We start from the raw sequence: 20509 nt of genomic DNA, 5'->3' as shown, positions 1-20509 counted from the left end.
AAGCACTCTGCCATGTAGTTTTTGGCCACATTGGACCTTAATCTCAGGATGCTTAGAACTTAAAGGGGAAAAAGACATATAAGCATTGGAAATGCCAAAGCAGGGAGTAGAAATGTCAAACCCGGGGAAAGAAATGCCAGCGTGGGGTAAGCACAGGTTAGTAAGGGAACACAAGCAGAAGTACCTCCAGCTCTACCTGGAGGAGTCAATAAAGGCCTTCCAGGAGAAGTGACATTTGTGCTGGCACTGAGAGAACATAGAAATTCTCCAGATGAATGAGGTAAGATGAAAGCCTTTCTAGGCAGAAGCCATAGCTTGTGCAATGACATAAAGTCGTGAAATTACATGACTTACTATTTGGAGAATAATAGGTAATTTTTAGTGCTCCTGTAAATTCTGTAAGACCAGGAATTCATGCTGTATCCTCAGCATTAGAATAATGCCTAGAGCATAGTAAGCACTGAATAAATATTTGTTGGATGTAAGGAAACAAAGGAGGGAAAGAGCAATGGAGGAAGGAAACATAATTGAGGTGACAGAGGCAAGAAAGGTTTGGCAATAAAGAATTTTGTTCATGTCCTAGTTGGGAAGAGACAAGTACAAAAACACTCATGATTGTTGTAAAAACTAACATGCCTTGAAAAGAACATAAAAAACATTATGAAGATTCCGAGGAAATAGAGGTCCATTTCAGATGAATGGATCAGGGAAGTTGTCACTGAGGCCAGACACTTAGAGTTGTTTGTACTTGGTTCTGAATTGTTTGGCTTTTTAAAAACACGGGGCCCCATGCCGTGGCTCATGCCTGTAATCCCAGCACTTTGGGAGGCTGAGGTGGGCAGATCAATTAAGGTTAGGAGTTCAATACCAGCCTGACCAACATGGTGAAACCCCTTCTCTACTAAAAATACAAATATAGCTGGGCATAGTGGCACATGCCTGTAATCCCATTTACTGAAGAGAGGCGGAGGCAGGAGAATTGCCTGAACCTGGGAGGCGAAGGTTGCAGTGAATGAGATGACGCCACTGCACACCAGCCTGGGCACTCTAAAAAATATATAAATAAATAAAACGTGAAAGTGGAGAGGTGTTGTGGTGGAAGAGGGATGTGTGAATTTGGGACTAGACTAGACAGCCTTGCTGACTCTGTCATAAATATATCAGTATTTTGTAGGCAGCCATTTATCAGCCTACACCACTTACTTGGAAGCAAAACCTGACAGGCTCTGATATTATCTGTAGCAAACATGGTTTTCTTGTTCATGAGGGTGTCTGTGTTGTTTGTGCTTGCACCTGCACACCAGAGATTTGGGGACAGCTCTTTCCACAGAGACAAGACTAATGGGGACACATCAACTGAAATGCCAGCTGAACTAGAAACAGATCTTTTTAAAATGCACCTTGGTGCCTACACACTATGTGTCTATGTGTGAACCTGCAGCACACAGAAGTACACGCATAATTCTGAAAGCAGTGACCTGGTCAAGATTTTAAATGACTATAAATAAATAGTACTTATTTTTATTTTTCTCAGCTCCATCCTATCTGGCTATACCTCAATTTTCATTTCAATCTAAGGCTTATTGGGCACCAGTTATGTCTCCTTTGACCTGCTAGATACTAGAAGGATTTCATGCAAGAAAATGATTCATTTATATATAATATATAATAAATATATTATATATAATATATAATAAATATATAATAAATATGTAATATATAATATATATATATAGAGAGAGAGAGAGAGATATAGATTACTAGCTATGTGCCAGGCGATACTCTAAACACCAAGGATGCATCATGGAATAAAAAGAACCAATCCTTGTCCTGAAGGAGTTTACTTTCTGGAGGTGGGTGTGGAAAAGTCATAAAAATTGGTATCTTTTGGGGGTATACATGCTTTGTGAGACCAGTAAAGCAGGGTAAGGGGGGAAAGAGAGTGGGAGCATCAGGGACCAGGAATAGCCTGTCCAGTAATGTGACATTTGAATAAGGACTAGAAAAAAAGATTTAGCAATGGAAATATCTGGGGGAGGAGTGTTCCAGGGCCAGGAAACAACTAGACTAAAGACCGTGAGGCAGGAGCATGCCTGGCACTGTGTAAGGCCACGTGGCCAGAGCAGAATAGGCAAGGCAGAGGGCAGCAGGAGCTGAGGTGAGGGGTGGGATGAGGCTCAGTCCCATCAGGCCTGTAGGCCATTGTTGGGACTTTGGCTTTACTCTGAGTGAGATGAACAACCATTGCAGATTGTGAGCGGAGAAGTGGCATCTTCTGATTTACTTCCTGCTTTCTTACTTTGTGGTTGAGGATGAGACTGCAGGATGAAAGGGTGGAAGCAGGAAGACTACAAAATGGTGGACTAGACCAGGTGAGCAACAGTGGAGGTGAGGAGAAGCAAGCTCATTGTTGATATATTCTGAACTGTCTGAACTGACAGGATTTGCTTTCGGGTTAGATGTAGAGTATGAAAGGAGTCAACTATGATATCTAGATTTTTGGTCTGACAGCTGGAAGGCCGAAGGTGCTGATAACTGAGATGGGAGAGAGTGCAGGAAGAACAGATTTGGGAGATATCAGGACCTCAGTTTTGAACACATTAATGTTGAGATACCTACTAGTGAGGAGTTGGATATACAACTCTAGGGCTAGAGATACAAATTTGGGGATCACAGCAATTCGATGGTTTTTTAAAGCTGTGAAACTGAGTAAAATGACCTAGAGAGTGGGTGTAGGGAAAAAAAAAAAAAAAAGAATCTCAGAACTGAGCATTGGGGCATTCTGCTGTTTGGAGGTCAGGGAGATGAAGAGGAACCAGCACTGGAGATTGAAAGAGAGAGGCCCGGTAGATAGAAGGAGAGTTGAGAGTGCATGCTGAAGCCAGGTGAAGAAAGTGTTTCAAGGACAATGGAATAATAAACTGTTGTCGGATGTTGGAGAGACATCAAGAGAGATCAAGGCCCATGAGTTGATTTATCAGCACTGAAGTCTTTGACATCTTTGATGAGCTATTTCAGTGGTGCAGTTGGGGTGGTGGGGGGATGGGGGATAGCCTGATTAGAGTGTCTTCAAATAGGAGGGGAGGAAACAAAGATTACTAGTATAGAATACTCTTTGAAGTGTAACTATAAAGAGAAGTAGAAAAACTGGGCCATAGTTAGTGAAGAATTGTGGGATCAAGTCAAGCTTTTAATTTTTTCTTCTGAGATAGGAAACATTGATGTCTTGATGGGAATCATCCTAGTCAGGAGGAAAAATGCAACGATTCTGAAGAAGGGGAGAATTGTTGAAGTGATGTCCTTGTGCACAAATGGAAAAAGGTTGGCCTTCATTGGATGGACTATCTATGCTCCCTAGTAACAGAGCTTACAGCTACAGGTGCAGGCAGGATGGTAAATGTAGTCATGGAACATGTGTAAATTTTCTTTTGATTGTTTATGTTTTCTCATGAAATAAGATATAAAACAGTGGAGGCATTGGAGGTTTAAAGAGAGAAGGTAAGAGATTGTTGCCAAAGAACAGGAGAAAATCATTGACTAGGTAAATATAGTAGGGTTGTTGGGCAACATGAAGTAAAAGGGGCCACTTGAAGTAAAAGTGAGACCAGTCAGCATGGTCATATGATTTTCTCCATCTATGTACAGCCAAGTGGGAACAGATAGAGTTGGCAGAGCATTAGACTTAGCTGGGGTTTGCTGGGTAAGTAAGAGGAATGGAGGAAGAAGCAAGGAAATGATTATGATAATGGATCGCAGAAACAGAGTTGGATAAGGAAAGAAAAGAGGACAGGGATGGTGAGAGTGAAAAGATGGTAGAATTAATGGAGTGTAGATCCCATGGGGTCTAAAGAATTGTGATAATCAAATCCTTGACATTTGTACTGCTTCAGGGTGTATACAAAGTGCTTTGGGCTCATTTGCATAATAACCCTATGAGGTAGGTAGGGCAGATGGTGGTGGTGGTAGTGATTTTCATTATATAGATGAGGCAGGATTCAAAGAGGTAAATGACTTAATCAAAAATCACACAGTGCCGGGCGTACGCAGTGGCTCACACTTGTAATCCCAGCACTTTGGGAGGCTGAGGCAGGTGGATCACCTGAGATCAGGAGTTTGAGACTAGCCTGGCCAACATGGTGAAGCCCTGTCTCTACTAAAAATACAAAAATTAGCCGAGTGTGGTGGTGGGCACCTGTAATCTCAGCTACTCTGTAGGCTGAGGCAGGATAAATCGCTTGAACCCAGGAGGCAGAGGTTGCAGTGAGCCAAGATCATGCCATTGCGCTCCAGCCTGGGCGACAGAGCGAAACTCCATCTCAAAAAAAAAAAAAAAAATTCACACAGCAAGTCAATGGTAAAGCATAGACTGAACCCAGATTTCTGTTATATGTAGTCTTTGTGCAATGTCTGCTTACAGATTACTCAGTCTTGTTGAAGAGATGGAATATAGAAGACAACTTGAGAGAATATGTAATCACATTTTCAATTCTATGGTATGGAATGGTATAAGGAGTTTACTCATTCAGTAATACATGTTGAAAGCTTAGTAAGGTACAAGGCATTATCATAAGTATTAAGGAAACACCAATGAACAAGACAGGAAATATAATCCTGAGATTACATGTTTTTAGAGCAGTTTCTCTTTGATTCTTCTAAGGCATCATGTTTTGGTTAAAAGCAGATTATACTAAAAAGTTAGAAAACTTGTTTTTCTGCTACTTACTGTGTGTAACATTGTTACTTCAACTCACCCTGTCTTAGTGGGGGTCCCCATGGATAAACTGATTATGTCTTTGCAAGTTCTCCCTTGCCTAAAAATGCTATGAGTTTGGATCTGTATTCTAGCCTAAAGAAATAGTTGCTCTAAAGTGTCATCGATCTAACTTCCTGATCTAAACAGTGGGAATGCCACATCTTACTTTATAGTGATAAGACCCTGTTTACATAGTGAGATGCTGCACAAACATGCATTCTAAAATAATCCTTCATTTTTGAAACTTGGGAAATCTGAAAAGGGGACAGGTATGTGGCACCTGCAGGTCCCACAGTCCCCGTCTTTAACCTATGATATCTGAGGACCTATTAAAAGCTTTAAGGTTGTCCGGGCGTGGTGGTTCATGCCTGTAATCCCAGCACTTTTGGGAGGCCGAGGCAGGCGGATCACCTGAGGTCGGGAGTTCAAGACCCGCCTGACCAATGTGGAGAAACCCTGTCTCTACTAAAAACACAAAATTAGCCAGGTGTGGTGGCACATGCCTGTAATCCTAGCTACTCGGGAGGCTGAGGCAGGAGAATCACTTGAACCCTGGAGGCAGAGGTTGCGGTGAGCCAAGATCATGCCGTTGCACTCCAGCCTGGGCAACAAGAGTGAAACTCCATCTCAAAAAAAAAAAAAAAAATGCATTAAGGTCAGGCACAGTGGCTCATACTTATAATCCCAGCGCTTTAGGAGGCTGAGTTGGGAGGATCTCTTGAGACCGGCCTAGGCAACATAGCAAGACCTTGTCTCTACAAAAAAATGTTTTAATTAGCTGGGCGTGGTGATGTGCGTCTGTAGTCCCAGCCACCCGGGAGGCTGAGGTGGGAGGATCGCTTGAGCCCAGGAGTTCAAGATTGCAGTGAGCTTTGATTGTGCCACTGCACTCTAGCCTGGGAAACAGGGCAAGACCTGTCTCTGAAAGAAAAAAGCTTTGAAATAACTAATGACTTCTTCCCCCTCTTCTTCCTTCTTCCTGATGTGATTTAGGCCTGGAAGAAACGCTGGTTTATCCTGCGGAGTGGCCGGATGAGCGGTGACCCAGATGTTCTGGAATACTACAAGAACGATCACTCCAAGAAGCCTCTGCGGATCATCAACCTGAACTTCTGTGAGCAGGTAGATGCAGGCCTGACCTTTAACAAGAAGGAGCTGCAGGATAGTTTTGTGTTTGACATCAAGACCAGCGAACGCACCTTTTACCTGGTGGCTGAGACAGAAGAGGACATGAATAAGTGGGTCCAGAGCATCTGCCAGATCTGTGGCTTCAATCAGGCTGAGGAGAGCACAGGTATGAGAACACACACAGATCTTTCTCATAGGGGGTTGAGGTGAGGCCCTTGGATTCCTGGAGCATTGAGAGCAGGCTCTAGCTAAGGTTTCCTGTTGGAAGAGGGTTCATAAATAAAGGGTAAAGAGTGTGAAGGGGTTGGCCAACTATTAGATGGACACCTGGCCCCTAATTATGCTCTAACAGGAAACCAAAAAAAAGTGTTGGGGTTGTGATAAAGCTAAAGGTATTTGTGGTGTTTCCTTAGGTGCCTCAACACCACTGCCGTTCTTCATCCCTCCCGGTTTCTCTCTTCCCTGTGCTGTCCAGCACTCTGTGTCCCATTACCTGTCAACCATCCCATAGGGAAGGTCTCACCTTGGTCCCTTCTCTGCTTCATCTCTGTCTGTCCTGGCCCATTTCAGGCCATCCTGCACAGTCACACTTGACCCTTGTTTGTGCGGGTTCTTTGTGATGATTATTGACGATTCAGTGTTCATTTATGTTTACTTGGGAGGGACAGATAAAAGGAGGAAACAGTGATTTATGTTTGGGTTTTGATAATCTTCACAAAAGAGTAGCTCACCTTTTTGAAATGAGTGTTAAATTGTAGAAATGCTCCTTAACATTTGTTTAGGCTCATCTCGAACTCTCTGGGATGGTTGAAGAGCAGAGTTTTTTCTGGGGCAGTAGAATTGACCCAGCAATTCTACTCCTAGGCATATTCCCAAAACATGTTCCCACAAACACTTGTACAAGAATGTTCACAGCAGTATTATTCATAATAGCCAAAAAGTGGAAACAACCCGAATATCCATCAATAAATCAAATATGGTATATACATATATATTACTAAGCCATAAAATGATATGAAGTACTGAAAACATACGTTAAGTGAAAGAAGACAGAACCATCTTTTTATGATTCCGTATGTATGAAGGTTCAGAGTAGGCAAATCCACAGAGACAGAAAGTACATTGGTGGTAACTGAGAGTGACGGTGTGAGAAGCGACTGCTTATGAGTATAGAGTTTCTTTTTGGAGTGGTAAAAATGTTCTGGAATTAGATAGTGATGATATTTGTATGCTTTCATGAGTATACTAAAAACCACTGTATTTTACACTTTAAAATGCTGAAATTTATGGTGTGTAAATTATGTCTCATTCTTTAAAAAAAAGTTCCTCAGGTGATTCTGAGGACCAGCCAGGTTAGGGAGCCCCTAGACATAGGACCAGCTTCATGGACATGTGAACTGTGGAGTCACAAAGAGCCCCATCCTTAGAAGGCCTTCCACTTGGTTTAACACTCCACTATTACTATCTTGAAGTTCTTCATAATTTTTTTAACAGGAAGTTCTGCGTTTTCATTTTACACTGGGCTCTGCAAATTATGTAGCCAGTCATTCCTGAACTAGATGTCCTAACCTAGGAATTCTGTGATTTTTATCTTCCTTGGGGAAGGATAATGAGCCCCTATTTATTAAGTTCTTTGGTATAATCTTCTTGCTTCCTGAGTGGAATTTCCTGTTTTCCCCAAATCGTTGTCATTTATAGGTTTCATGGAGATTGTTTTTGTTTTTTTCCTTTATTTTATTCCTGATGAAGAGCAATGAATGTTCAGTGAAAAAAAGTGGGGGAGGGAAAGGGGCCCCAGCCGGGGCAACATAGCGAGACTAGAGTGCAGTGACACCATCATGGTTCACTGTAACATTTTTATTTCGATAAAAAATAAAAATTAGCTGGGCATGGTAGCATGCCTGTAATCCCATCTACTAGGGAAGCTGAGGTAGGAGGATTGGTTGATGCCAGGAATTCAAGGTTGCAGTGAGCTGTGATCGTGCCACTGCACTCCAACCTGGATGACAGAACGAGACCCTGTGTCCAAAAAAAAAAACAAAAAAAGTTGGGGGTGGGGAATAAGAAATGAATTAAAAGGCCAGGGAGCTGGGCACGGTGTTTTACGCCTGTAATCCCAGCACTTTGGGAGGCTGAGGCAGGCAGATCACCTGAGGCCTGGAGTTCGGGACCATCCTGACCAATATGGTGAAACCCGGTCTCTACTAAAAATACAAAAATTAGGCTGTGGTGACGTGCACCTGTATTCCCAGCTACTCAGGAGGCAGAAGCGAGAGAATTGCTTGAACTCAGGAGGCAGAGGTTGCAGAGAGACGAGATCGCACCACTGCACTCCAGCCTGGGTGACAGAGGGAGACCCTGTCTCAAAAAACAAAAAAACAAAAAACTAAAAAAAAGCAGACTGGGCATGGTGACTTATGCCTGTAATCCCAACACTTTGGGAGGTCGACGCAGGTGGATCACCTAAGATCAGGAGTTCAAGACCAGCCTGGCCAACATGGTGAAACCCCGTCTCTACTAAAAATACAAAAATTAACCAGGCATGGTGGTGGGCACCTGTAATCCCAGCTACTTGGGAGGCTGAGGCAGGAGAATCGCTTGAACCCGGGAGGCAGAGGTTGTGGTGAGCCGAGACCATGCCATTGCATTCTAGCCTGGGCAACATCAGCAAAACTCCGTCTCAAAAAAAAAAAAAAAAAAAAAAGGCAGGGGAAAAAAAAACTTCACAAACACACCAGTCTCAAAGCTTTCATAAATGTTGTTAGCAGTGGCAAATCTATCTGGGTCTGCAGCAACCTCAGTTCTTGCCTCCTCAGAAGAAAGAATTCGGTCAAAGGGCATAAGGCAGAGTGAGACACAGAGGCATGTTTTAGAAGAGGGGTGGAAGTTTATTAAAAAGTATTAGAGCAGGAACAAAAGGAAGTAAAGAACACTTGGAAGAGGGCCAAGCGGGCAACTTGAGAGATTTCAGTGCACTGTTTGACCTTTGATCTGGAGTTTTATATATTGGCGTGCTTCCAGGGGGTTATGTCCCTTCTCTCCTGATTCTTCCCTTGGAGAGGGCTATCTGCCCGTGCAGTGGTCTGCCAGCACTTAGGAGGGGCTGCATGCACAGTGTGTTTACTAAAGCTGTACACATGCCCACTTGAGGCGTTCTTTTACGAGTCAAGTGTTCCTAGAGGAAGGCCAAATACCAGTTAAACTCTACCATTTTGCCTCACAGTGTGCGTGCTTGAGCCCACTTGCCTATCTCCTGAGATCTTATCAGAAAGCTGCTGATCACCAGTTTCAGGTGTTTTCTATCGATTGGGAGACCGTCTTTCCCCAGCACCAGCTGCAACCAGTTGTTATTTTAGAGAGTTTAACCGCCTGACTCTCACCTGATGGTTGCCTGACATTCCTGGTGGGATGGGGGCAGGAGCCTCTCCTGCCCTGCTCATGTCTGCCTAGCTACCTCCTCTAACAATGTGAGAAATGGGTCCAAGAAGTATCTCAGCTTTTTAAGAAATACGTATGATGAGGGGAAAATGTAACCAAAAACCAAATGGCTTTTAATTGAATTATTTTCTTGTGGGATTAGAGGTGTTCTCATCAAGAAAACATATTCTTGAGATGTGGCAAAAATTACTCAGTGCAGATATATTTCTTAATCACATATTTAGGCCGGGTGTGGTGGCTCATGCCTATAATCTCAGCACTTTGGGAGGCCGAGGTGGGCAGATCACAAGGTTAGGAGATCGAGACCATCCTGGCTAACATGGTGAAACCCCGTCTCTACTAAAAATACAAAAAATACCAGCCGGGCGTGGTGGTGGGCACCTGTAGTCCTAGCTACTTGGGAGGCTGATGCAGGAGAATGGCATGAACCCGGGAGGTGGAGCTTGCAGTGAGCCGAGATTGTGCCACTGCACTGCAGCCCCACTGCACTGCAGCCTGGGCGACAGAGACTTCATCTCAAAAATAAATAAATAAATAAAATAAAGAAATACAAATCATATATTTAAAAGATATTGTCTGAATCCTTTTACTGTGTAGGACTTCAGTACAATGAAAATGTGGAAACTACATTATCTGGGCTTGCTTTCTTTGGTAGCAAGGTTCATTTGTTCATTCACACATTATTCATTCAGCAAACCTTATGGGACATTCATTTTATGCAAGTTCCTGTCATAACCAATGAGGCTACAAAGATGAACAGTACAGTCTGAGTGCTCAGACATCATAGCCTAGAGGAAGGGACAGGCATGCAACCAGATAGTCACAGAGTCATGCTGTAACAGGAATCACCAAGATTAGCAACACATACACCACCAGCTTAGGCCTCCCTAAGGAGAGTATTAGAGGGTGACAAATAATTGAGTATTTTGTCAGTGGCCTTATTAAATAATATATTTCCTAGCCTGTAATCCCAGCTACTTGGGAGGCTAAGACAGGAAGATCGCTTGAGCCCAGGAGTTCAAGACTGCAGTGAGCTGTATTTTTTAAGAGGCAGGGCCTTGTGAGCCCTGTCACCCAGGCTGGGGTATAGTGGCATAATCACAGCTCACTGCAGCCTCGAACTCCTGGGCTCAAGCAGCGTTCCCACCTCAGCCTCCCAAGTAGCTGGGACTATGGGCATGTACCACGGCACCTGGCTAGGAAATATATTCTTTTCTTCTTTTTTTTTTTGAGACGGAGTCGTGCGCTATCATCCAGGCTGGAGTGCAGTGGCACGATCTTGGCTTACTACAACTTCCACCTCTCAGGTTCAAGCGATTCTCCTGCCCCAGCCTCCCAAGTAGCTGGGATTATAGACAGGCAACACCATGCCTGGCTAATTTTTGTATTTTTAATAGAGACAGGGTTTCACCCTGTTGTCCAGGCTGGTGTCAAGCTCCTGACCTCAAATGATCCACCCACCTCGGCCTCCCAAAGTGCTGGGATTACAGGCGTGAGCTATCACGCCCGGCCGGAAATATATTCATTCATATATATGAATAAAACACACACATATATATATATCTGTGTGTGTTTTAATATATATACACACACACAAATATGTATATACACATATACATCTATCTATATATTTTCTTAAGTCTTTTTAAAGGAATTATTTTATTAGATATCTAGTGTTTTAATTATCAGAGCAAGAATATCGTCTGTGATAGAGGTTTAAGGTTATTTGTGAGATCCTTCTGTTGAAAACAATTCTTCTTTCTCAGAGGAGAATCTGGTATGTTAAAAGATTCAGTCATATGATGGGTTATGTTTTAATTTAGTGGCTCTCGTAAAACTGGATTATATCTGTAAGACCTTCGGGTAAAAAATTAAAATTTAATAATTCATTCAGTGTTTGTTTTTTTAACTGAGAATTGAGATCTGAGGAGAAACAGGAAGTTAACATTTGACTACTTTCTTTTGCTTAGTAGCCTATTTCATTTAATCACTTTATCACCTTTATTTCCATTTTTCAAATGATGAAATTGAGTACTTTTTCTTCCCTGCCTAGCACTTTTATAACTCCCCAGGGCTAAAAATCTTCTCCATCTACCCACTCCCCATCCTTGGCTGGGTTCAGAAGGGCTACCCAACTCTTATCAGCCTCTGAAACTCTTCCTTAATGCAACACTGCTTTTCTTTTACTGGAGCCTGTTGAGAACAATCCAGTCACCTGAGTCTTCATGTCAGCACCTGCCTTAGGTGAAGTGCACCTAACCCTTGGTGGCCACAGAAAGAAATAATCGCAGCTATGTATTGAGCATCTCTTCTGTGAAAGTTGAGACTTTACATAAATTCCCACTAAAAAGTCACAGTAATCCTTTGAAACAGCAACGATTTGACCCAAGGTCACACAGCTAGAAGATGGGAGAGTTGGGATTCTAGTCTAACACAGGCCTGACTTTGCATTATAATGTGCTGTGTTTTTGTCCCTGTTCTCCTGGAATATAAGCATCTGCCAGAAACAGGCCTGGATATTTTTGCCCCTTTGGACACTACGCATTGTACTGGAAGCACCCCCCAGGGGTTCCCATGGCAGGCTGAGGTTCTCTCTCCTTACCCATATTGTCAAAGTCTTTGGTCTGGAATATTCCTAATTTTGTAATTTCAAGGGCTTTAATCCAGTCATCAGGCTCTATTGGTTAGTCTGTACACTGGGGACAAGGATGTCTGAGTTCAAATCACCACTCTGTGATTACATGAGCAGGTCACTTAATAAAGTCTCAACTTCCTTTTATAAAATAGGGATAAAATACTTTCTGTTCTCACCCCATGCTTCCGCTTCTCCATGGATGCATCCAGACAGACATAGAACCCACTGGCAGCACCTCAAGTTGCACATTTCCCAAAGGACTATTCACATTGTTTTCTCTGTAGGGGTATCCCCTGGAGTTGTTCAATCCAGTGTCCCTGCCCCCTGGTTTGCTCCTATAAAGGCTTCATCATATGTGGAGTCTCTTTCAAGGAAAGAGGGAGTATCTGCCTTTCTTTCTTTCCTTCCATCTGTTCATCTGTCCTCCTTTCTGTCTGTCTGTCTTTCTCATTTGCCTCTCTGTCTGTGCCCAGGCTGGAGTGCAGTGGCACAATCATGGCCTCCCAGTCTCAAGTGATCCTCCCGCCTCAGCCTCCAAGTAACTGGGACTACAGGTGTGTACCACTACACACCTGTAAATTTAAATTTTTTAATTTTTTTAGAGACAGGGTCTCACTATATTGCCCAGTGTATTAGTCCATTTTCATACTGCTGATAAAAACATACCTGAGACTGGGAAATTTACAAAAAAAAAAAAAAAAAATGTTTAATGGACCTACAGTTCGACATGGCTGGGGAGGCCTCATAATCATGGCAGAAAGCAAGGAGGAGCAAGTCATGTCTTACATCAGTGGCAGCAGGCCAAGAGAGAGAGCTCTTACAGGGGAACTCCTCTTTTTAAAACCATCAGATATCATGAGAACCACCTAGGAAAGGCCTGCCCCATGATTTACTTACCTCCCAGCAGGTCCTTCCAACAACATGTGGGAATCCAAGATGAGATTTGGGTGGGGACACAGCCAAACCATGTCATTCCGCCCCTGTCCCTCTCAAATCTCATGTCCTCACATTTTAAAACCAATCATGCCTTCCGAACAGTCCCCCAAAGTCTTAACTCATTACAGCATCAACTCAAAAGTCCACAGTCCAAAGTCTCATCCAAGGCAAGGCCTTCCGCCTATGAGCCTGTAAAATCAAAAGCAAGTTAGTTATTTCCTAGATACAATGGGGATACAAGCATTGGGTAAATACAGCCATTCTAAATGGGAGAAATTGGCCAAAACAAAGGGGCTACAGGCCCCATGTAAGTCCAGAATCCGGTGGGGCAGTCAAATCTTAAAGCTCCAAAATGATCTACTTTGACTCTCTGTTTCACATTCAGGTCACACTGATGCAAGAGGCAGGCTCCCACGGCCTTGGGTGCTCCACTCCTATAGCTTTGCATGGTGTGGCCTCTCTTTTGGCTGATTCCATGGGCTAGCGTTGAATGTCTGCAGCTTTTCCAGGCACACAGTGCAAGCTATCAGCGGATCTACCATTCTGGGGTCTGGAGGATGGTGGCCCTTCTGTCACAGCTCCACTAGGCAGTGCCCCAGAAGGGACTCTGTGTGGGGGCTCTGACCCCACATTTCCCTTCTGCACTGCCCTGGCAGAGGTTTTCCATGAGGGCCCCACACCTGCAACAAACTTCTGCGTGGACATCCAGACTTCCATACAACCTCTGAAATCTAGGCGGAGGTTCCTAAACCTCAATTCCTGACTTCTGTGCACCTGCAGGCTCAACACATGGAAGCTGCTAAGGCTTGGGGCTTCCACCCTCTGAAGCAACAGCCCAAGCTGTACCTTGGCCCATTTTAGTCACGGCTGAAGTGGCTGGGACACAGGGCACCAAGTCCCCAGGCTGCACACAGCAGAGGGACCCTGGGCCCGGCCCACAAAACCATTTTTTCCTCCTAGGCCTCTGGGCCTGTAATGGGAAGTGCTGCTGTGAAGACCTCCGACATGGCCTGGAGACATTTTCCACATTGTCTTGGGGATTAACATTCGTCTCTTCCTTACTTATGCAAATTTCTGCAGCCAGCTTGAATTTCTCCTCAGAAAATGGAATTTTCTTTTCTATTGCATTGTCAGGCTGCAGATTTTCCAAACTGTTTTGTTCTGCTTCCCTTATAAAACTGAATGCCTTTAACAGCACCCAAGTCACCTCTTAAATGCTTTGCTTCTTAGAAATTTATTCTCCCAGATGCCCTGAATCATCTCTCTCAAGTTCAAAGTTCCACAAATCTCTATGGCAGGGGTAAAATCTTTCCAGTCTGTTTGCTAAAATATAACAAGAGTCACCTTTGCTCCAGTTTCCAACAAGTTCCTCATCTCCATCTGAGACCACCTCAGCCTGGACTTTATTGTCCATGTCGCATCATCATTTTTGTCAAAGCCATTCACAAGTCTCTAGGAAGTTCCAAACTTTCCCACATTTTCCTGTCTTCTTCTGAGCCCCCCAAACTGTTCCAACCCCTGCCTGTTACCCAGTTCCAGTCACTTCCATATTTTCAGTTACCTTTTCAGCAGTACCCCATTCTACTGGTACGAATTTTCTGTATTAGTCCATTTTCACACTGCTGATAAAGACATACCCAAGACTGGGCAATTTACAAAAAAAAAAAAGAGAGAGAGAGAGAGACGTAATGGAGTTGCAGTTCCATGTGGCTGGGGAGGCCTCACAATGATGGCAGAAGGCAAGGAGGAGCAAATCATGTCTTACTTGTTCATACTTGTAATCCCAGCACTTTGGGAGGCCAAGGCAGGCCGAGAGAGAGCTTGTGCAGGGGAACTTCTCTTTTTAAAACCATCAGATCTCAAGAGACTTATTCACTATCATGAGAAAAGCACAGGAAAGACCTGCCTCCATGATTCAATTACCTCCCACCGGATCCCTCCCACAACACATGGGAATTCAAGATGAGATTTGGGTGGGGACACAGCCAAACCATATCACCTAGGCTTGTCTTAAACTCCTGGGCTCAAGTGATCCACCTGCCTTGGCCTCCCAAAGTGCTGGGATTACAAGTATGAACCATGTGCCTGACTACTTTTTTTTTAAAGAGTTGTGATAGGACTCATATAAAAACTTACGTGTTTACTTTCAGCTAGAAGAGGTTTGTGGCAGATGGAGACTGTCTGTTTTTTCATCCTTCTTGCCACCTCCAGATTCTTATTTCTACTGCCACCTTCCAATCTTCACATATTCCAACCAAAAATGTCTAGGATAAAACCTGCAGGCTCAAGACCAGACCAGGAGTGAAAGTGAGTTTGAAATCAACATAAGGTTGGAGGAAACAATCTCTTGATAGAGAACTCGTTCCAAAAGGAAACGAGGAATGATGTTCTAGAAGGAAAAGCAGTTTCAAGAACACATATCAAGATTCTATATCATATATGTGGGATTTATTTTTGCTTATTTTGTGTGTACAAATGAAAGAACCTCACCTGCCTCTTGGAATCAAAATAGCTGTCAGTCCTCAGAGTAAGGAAGCAGAGAGCTGCTCTGAGCTGTGTTTACAGGCAGGCGGATCCAAGTCCTCACATTTGTGGCTCAGTTGTGGGCAGCTATCCCTGACCAGATGTACTACACACAAAAAGAGCCGTCTCTCAGTAGAGAGCTTTGATGAATTATTCATGTGCTCAGGAGTCAACCCCTGTTAGAAAGGCCATCACCCCTTTTGAATTCTCAAAGCTGAGGACTTCTCTTTTCCTTTTATCCCCTCCCTCCTCCATTTATTCAGTAGCTATTCTAGGGCCTGCACAGCCACTATCACAGGGACTCCGAAAGGCAGCTAGCTGCACTTGAGTCTCAACCTTGCTACTTATTTGCCTTACTGATGTTGAATAAATAACTTTCCTTCTTGGAGGTTTTATCATCTGTAAAATGGAGATGATGCTCCTCACAGCGTTGTTGGGAGGTTGCACAGGTAAAGCTTGGAGAAAGTACAGGTACACATTGTGAACAGCAGCTGCTCACTGCACTTTTTCCTTGTAGTGGTCGTAGCAATAGTAGTGATGATTTTTATGTCTGTAGGACAAGATGAACAGAATATAATTTAAATATCTGGTGTTTTTACAGAACTTTATATAGTCTACATAACACTTAAGCAGTCTCATTTAAGCATGAGGAAACAAAGTGAGATAGGTAGGGGCTGATAATATCATTCCTATCGCAAAAGCAAGGAAACTAAGGCTTAAAGGCACTAAGTGATGATGCCAGAAAGCAGAGTGGCAGGGCCCAGAATCCAAGGCTTTTGACTCCCGTCTATGTCTGTGTCCTCTGACTCCTCACTTTTCCCAACCCATTGTCACAGAGCTGTTTACCATGGCTGCTTCTAAGTCACAAAACGGCCAGCAAGAAGGAAGAGGAGGAGCAAGAGGTTTATAAATCACTGAGAACTGATTATTCTTTTTTTTTTTTTTTTTTTAAAGACAGAGTCTCGCTCTGTTGCCCAGGCTGGAGTGCAGTGGCGCGATCTCAGCTCACTGCAACCTCCACTTCCCGGGTTCAAGCGATTCTCCTGCCTCGGCCTCCTGAGTAGCTGGGAATTACAAGCACACACCACCATGCCCGGATAATTTTTGTATTTTTAGTAGAAACAGGGTTTCACCATGTTGGCCAGGATGAATATTGATCTCCTGACCTCGTGATCCACCCGCCTTGGCCTTCCAAAGTGCTCAGTGCTATCTGTACATTGATATTAACCTCTGATGGCTAAACTAGCAAGATAACATGATCCTTCTTAGAGGAACCTACAAGCTACTATGAGTTACAGCTCAGGCAATTTAGCTCACCAGAGCCCCATTTTGTAACTCTTGGAGATTTTGAAATCAGACCAAAGCCTCCACTGTATCTTCTCTACTATTTTAGTTTTTTACCTTCTCGAACTCCTTGGCAGGAATTTCACAGTAGTCACATGTCTAATCTTATGGAATAAAGAATTCCCAAAGTTCTGACCAACTCTTCTTTATCTCTTCCCCACCTTTTCTCTACTAAAATTTTAGTGAGACTGTCCCCTTTAAATATTTTGTAAATATTTAAACTTCTAGTAATCCTTAAGTTTCCCGAGTAAGTCGACACTCAAATTATTTTAAGTCCTGGGTCCCACCTGGAGTCAAACGATACCCATAGGAATGCTTTTGGGGAGGTCTTCAGCATCCAGTGAGGAATGTTACTGGGGTCTTCAAACAGCTCTTTCCAGAGAGAATGACTGCTGCCTTAAAAGTCAGGACCTCTTATTCAAGCTGGATTTTTTACAGCAGGGAGAACTGTGGTAGAGCCAAGTAGTCCATTCAGATTCATTCTGATGACCTTGGTCCTTCCCCCACCATGAAAAGAGAGAGAGAGAGCCAGGGAGAAGCCTTGCTCAGAGACCTCACTCTTTCTTCTCATCCCTGGGAGGGCTTTTTCCTCCCTCATTCCCTCCCTGACCTTTTGGGTTTTGTTTTATTAACTGAAATCAGACCAACTCCTCCGGGGAACCCTTGTTGGAAGCCAAAAGCAAATGTGGGCGGTAATATGCATCTTCTCCCCAGGCTGAGACTCCTCTCTTAAGGAAGAAAGAACAGAGTGGAGACTGACCCAGGCTCCAGCCCAGAGGCGGAGGCTGCTGTCTGAATCACCCGCCCTTTTTTTCCACTGAGACAATGAGGAAAATAAATATCCAGACCAGTTTCCAGCCAGATCTGAAATTCTAATTCCTTAAAAAAAAAAAAAGAAAAAGAAAAAAAGGTTATTTTAAATAACCCTGAAATATCAGGCCTTCCTCCTCAATCTCTTGCTTGTCATTTTTCATTTACAGCTGGTTCTAGTCATCCACAGAACAGGCCGTGAGTTCAGACATGAGCTTCATAAAATCCTCACAAATATTTCTGTGTTGTCCTAGAACAAACTCCAACCTTGACCAACTTCAGGGAAGTCCAAATCCTCTGAAGGAGGAAAAGGAGACAGGGAGAAACCTGACCCTATTCTCTTCGTTCTAAGTCTTAATCCTTATTTCTGCCTTTTTATTTTTTTTTTTTAAATACCAGACACTCCCCCTCACCACCCCAGCCAGCCAGCATAGATAGTCTAGTGTTACCTGCCAAAACCCAAAGACTGTTAGACTTGGGAGCATCTCGTCCCAACTCCGCAGCGCCAGAATCTTTGAATGGCTCCCAAACATCTCATAAGATCCCCCCTACTTTTTTGGTTCTTTGAGTGCTTCTGATTATCCCTATTAAAAAAGGATAATAAATGATTGTTGAATTGGTCCCTGACTGGATTCCAAAGCCCAGTCTAACTCTAATATTGGGCTAGAGGTAGAATTAGAACTTTGTATTTAGTGGTAAGGTCACCTTGGACCTCTGAAGATCTTGATTACGATTAAACATCCGGTTATGTGTAGCTCTACGTAGGATTCAGAACTCTACAAAATCAGTAGATACAGTCTTCTCTCTCTAGGATCTGGGCTGGGAAACAGAGTCCTGGTTTTAAATTTCAGCTTTGTTACGATTTATCTTAGTTTCTTCAACAGTAAACTAGGAGTGATTTCCAAATCTTTTTTAAAGCATTGCTTTTTAACCAAATCTCACATGAAACAGAATAATTTATGAAACAATTGAGAGGGAGCCACTTTGAGTATAGCAGAGGAGAGGGTCAAGTGATACAAGCTGCACTCAACTGCCCACCCTTCCTTCTCCCCACCGGTTGCCTGGGAAGGCTGGCACACAATGTGAGGATACTGGTCCGCAGCAGATGTTTCAAAACAGGGGCCTGCAGGGCTGAGCTACAGAAATTTTCATCAGTCCACAAAAATATGAAAACATGAGGAAGATACAATCCATTTTCATAAAACTAAATGTAATCAGATTTTAAGACTTCCCTTTATTCAGAGACTCTTTTTTTTTTTTTTTTTTTTTTTTAAAGACAGAGTCTCGCTCTGTCGCCCAGGCTGGAGTGCGGTGGTGCGTTCTTGGCTCACTGCAAACTCTGCCTCCCGGGTTCACGCCATTCTTCTGCCTCAGCCTCCCAAGTAGCTGGGACTACAAGTGCCCGCCACTGCACCTGGCTAATTTTTTGTATTTTTAGTAGCGACGGGGTTTCACTGTATTAGCCACGATGGTCTCGATCTCCTGACCTCGTGATCTACCCACCTCGGCCTCCCAAAGTGCTGGGATTACAGGTGTGAGCCACCGCACCTGGCCTATTCAGAGATTCTCTTTGTGCATGTATGTTAAAGTGTTCTCGTGTGTGTGAAGTGACAGTCTTAGTAAATGGTAGTTTTCCATATTTGACATTATTAAAAATTGGCAGCCCCATGTGTCCATTTCTAAAAGTGCACAAGTGCATAAACAAAGAGGCAGTGTTTTCACCTGTCCACAAAATGGAAGAGTCTGGGAAATAGTGATCTAGAGGTGATATGTGTGTCAGGACTACCTGGTTGCCAGCTTCTGCTTCTGTACTCATGGCCAGGGGCCTCTGAATTCTACCATTAAGTCCAGGCCCCCTGCATCCCAGCATAAAGCCAGTGCTGTGGGATCTTTTGTTACTAGCCCTGCTCTGGTGTGCTAGCTACGGTTAGCCCTGGGATCTTGGCTAATTTTCCAGTGTCTCAATCTTTGCCCTGATAACCTGCCTGTAGTCTCAGATCCCACCCAGGAGTGGACCCTGTCCTGCTTTTATGTAGCCCCCTCTTATAGACCAGAGTCTTACCACACCTCAGACCGGTGGCTGGAGCCCGCCTGCCCACTGGAAGGCTTCTGAGTTGCATGTGGTCTCTCTGCCTGCATTACTGAAAAAAATCTGCTTCTCTTTTCCCAGAATATGCTTCTTCCTCCTCTTGGATTCTACTGCTCACATTTCTAGTGATACCTCAGTTTCTGTTTCTCTGTTCACGTATTCAGTGCCCTTACCACTGAGAACCTGCTTTTGCCAGTTCCTCTTCTAGGGACAAGGGTTAGAGAAGAGCATAAGACATGGACCTGCTTTCAGTGCACTCCTGAGCCTTGTTATGTTCTCCAGTTTTTGTTCTCTCTGCCAAACCAGCCTTGGAACTCTTCTTAGTGACTCTCTCTTCCTCCTGTATGTCTACTTCTAAGAGGTTCTGGGCCTCTCAGTTTTCAGCAAGATTTACCTGCTTTTAACTGAACCATGCCTGGCTCCGTGCCAAGATATAACTACCAGATAAAAAATTGGGGGTTAAGCTCAAGTGTGAAAATATATAATTTTTTAATTCTGAATTTGGTTTCAACATCAAGCCCCCATCTGGCCAGTGATAGAAATGTAAGTTTTAATCAACTCTGGGTAATCCTGGTCAATATGGGATTTTCTCAGTAAATTCAAGTTTGTCTTCTTTTGTCCCTGGGCTGCTATTTTAAGTGCCCCAAGGCCTAGAGAACTGGAGACAGTTTATTGAGGCTGGAGCACAGTTTGGGATTGGGATTGGGGGAGGAAATGCATGGGAGACAAGGGTAAGGACGCGTCCTATTCCTCTTTAGATCACCACATTAGTAGCCACAGAGTAGCTGCCCATTAAATATCCACATGATTTTTTTTTTTTTTTTTTTTTGAGACGGAGTCTCTCTCTGTCACC

At 43.6% G+C, this 20509-nt stretch overlaps 1 protein-coding gene across 4 annotated transcripts in view; it reads left to right on the top strand.

The window, feature by feature from the left end:
- The window catches only part of GAB2 (GRB2 associated binding protein 2), a 206124-nt gene that overhangs the window by 133702 nt on the left and 51913 nt on the right, over positions 1-20509 (top strand). For all 4 annotated transcript variants that reach the window (XM_054437868.2, XM_063672117.1, XM_063672116.1 and 1 more), the window contains exon 2: positions 5747-6047. In XM_054437868.2, coding sequence (XP_054293843.1) covers positions 5747-6047 — 301 coding nt within the window. The remainder of the gene's footprint in view (positions 1-5746; positions 6048-20509) is intronic.

Source organism: Pongo pygmaeus, chromosome 9 (genome assembly GCF_028885625.2).
Source record: "Pongo pygmaeus isolate AG05252 chromosome 9, NHGRI_mPonPyg2-v2.0_pri, whole genome shotgun sequence".
NCBI lineage: Eukaryota > Metazoa > Chordata > Mammalia > Primates > Hominidae > Pongo > Pongo pygmaeus.
This window is presented reverse-complemented; position numbering and strand designations above follow the sequence as displayed.